Source organism: Rhinatrema bivittatum, chromosome 5 (genome assembly GCF_901001135.1).
Source record: "Rhinatrema bivittatum chromosome 5, aRhiBiv1.1, whole genome shotgun sequence".
Classification (NCBI taxonomy): domain Eukaryota; kingdom Metazoa; phylum Chordata; class Amphibia; order Gymnophiona; family Rhinatrematidae; genus Rhinatrema; species Rhinatrema bivittatum.
In genome coordinates, this window is record NC_042619.1 from 17606040 (window position 1) to 17608093 (window position 2054).

Genomic DNA, 2054 nt, shown 5'->3' on the forward strand with positions numbered 1-2054 from the left:
TTATGACATTTATTAATTTATTTATTTAATAGTTTATATATACCGATAACCGTTTCCACCTCGTATCGGTTTACAGGGAACAAGTAAACAGAATAAATATAATGGCAAAACAATTACATAGATCGCATATGAAACAGAAAAACTTCAATAAATATATGACAAAACAATTACATAGAATGCATATGAAACAGAAAAACTTCAATACATAATAATAAAATACATGGACAGCATGGTAAAAGGGTAATGAAATAACAATGGCAATAGGTATATTAGGCACTAAATATGTTGAGGTGGAGGGGAGAATATGCAAGGAACGGAAGAGAAAACTAGAATATGTACCTATTAGAGGCAGGAGTATAATAGAGATTGGTTATGATTTCTGCGGCGGGTGGGTGCATATGGGTTAGGAGACATTTACTGTATCTGCAGAAATGTTTTACCCTTAGTTGATGAATATCTGATAGTTAAACATATTTTGATTAGCAATTGTCTATGAGTGGTATAATGTTCTACAGTTTTACTCTCAATGTGTTCCATGTACCCTCCAACCCACTTGAAAAAAAAACCAGGACCCAGTCGAACCCAAGAATTTTGTCATAATCTGGGATTTCTCATCAACAAATGTACAATCAATAAATGAAAACAATACTGTGTTAAATTTCCTTACATGAAGGAGGCTCTATTAAATTTCATTTGTTTCCTAAAAGCTCCCTTGAATTCTTGGTTTCGCAGGGAATAAATAACAGGGTTCAGCATTGGAGTCATCATAGAATAGACCATGGCCACTAATGAGTCCACATCAGAGGAATAGGATGCAGTAGGGCGAATGTACATGAAGGCAAGAGGAAGAAAAAAGAGATTCACAACTAAGAAGTGAGATGCACAGGTAGAAAAGGTTTTTCTACGCTCCTTGTTAGAGCTAATTTTTAGGATCGATGCTATTATTTTTATATAGGAAGTCACAACTAGAAAAAACGTTACCCCAAGTACAATGGCACTGACGGAGGAACCCACAGCAATATTGACAGACGTATCAGCACAAGCCAGCTGCATCAACGGTGGAAGGTCGCAGTAATAATGGTGGATCACATTGGGTCCACAGAATGGTAGCTTCAGAGCTAAAATGAATGTGCTGAATGGAAGCATAAAACCTCCGATCCAGGCAGTGGTGCAGAGACAGAAGCAGAGTTTTTTAGTCATGTACATGGGATAATGAAGAGGAGTGCAAATGGCCAAGTAACGATCGTAAGCCATTACTGTCAAGAGGAGACTTTCTGTTACAATCAGAGAAATAAAGAAGTACATTTGCACAAAGCAGCCACTGTAGGAAATGGTACTGCTGTTCATGAGGAATTTGGCCAGCATTTTTGGAACGGTGACAGATGTGTAACTGATGTCCAGAAAGGACAAATTACTGACAAAGAAGTACATGGGAGTATGGAGATGCTGATCGAGCCATATGAGCAAAAGTATAACTGTATTACCTGTGATAGTGAAGAGGTAGATGGGGAAAAATATCCCAAAGAGCAGGGTCTGGACATCATGAAGACTTGGAAATCCAAAGATGATGAACTCCTTCACTGAGCTGCTGGTGGCATTGTAGTTTGCTACACTTCCCATGTTTCTCTTTGAAGATGCTGATAACACAAACAAATTATTTTGTTTTTTTCAGAACAATCTATTTACATCAGTAAAATGTGCATGCTCAACTGAAATACCTGAAGGAAGCTTGAAAATAATGGATGAAAGAATGGATGGACAGAAGGAAAATAATCAGAATGTGAGGACTCTTGGTGTCTAACGTTTATACAATTTGTAGAAAACAAAAAAAGGCAACAGGTAACTCCATGAAGGGCTGTACTGAGCTCTTTTGATCTGAATATAGAAAAAACTGGCTAGTGTATATATGAAAGATTTTTGCTGTCTGCCCTGCTCACATAAAGATAAAAAGAAGATCTAGGCAGACAGTAGACAAATCTGTAGCAGCTCTGCTTCCTCTTCCTCCTCCTCTATGCTCAGCATTCATTCTCAGCACATCTGAACATCAATATTTA

The 2054-nt window shown here is 37.5% G+C and overlaps 1 protein-coding gene across 1 annotated transcript; it reads right to left on the reverse strand.

Moving 5' to 3' along the window:
* Positions 1-663: 663 nt before the first annotated feature.
* LOC115091717 (olfactory receptor 6N1-like) lies at positions 664-1620 on the reverse strand. Its single transcript, XM_029601874.1, has one exon. It carries the CDS (start codon positions 1618-1620, stop codon positions 664-666), a length of 957 nt encoding a protein of 318 aa, XP_029457734.1.
* Positions 1621-2054: the final 434 nt, after the last annotated feature.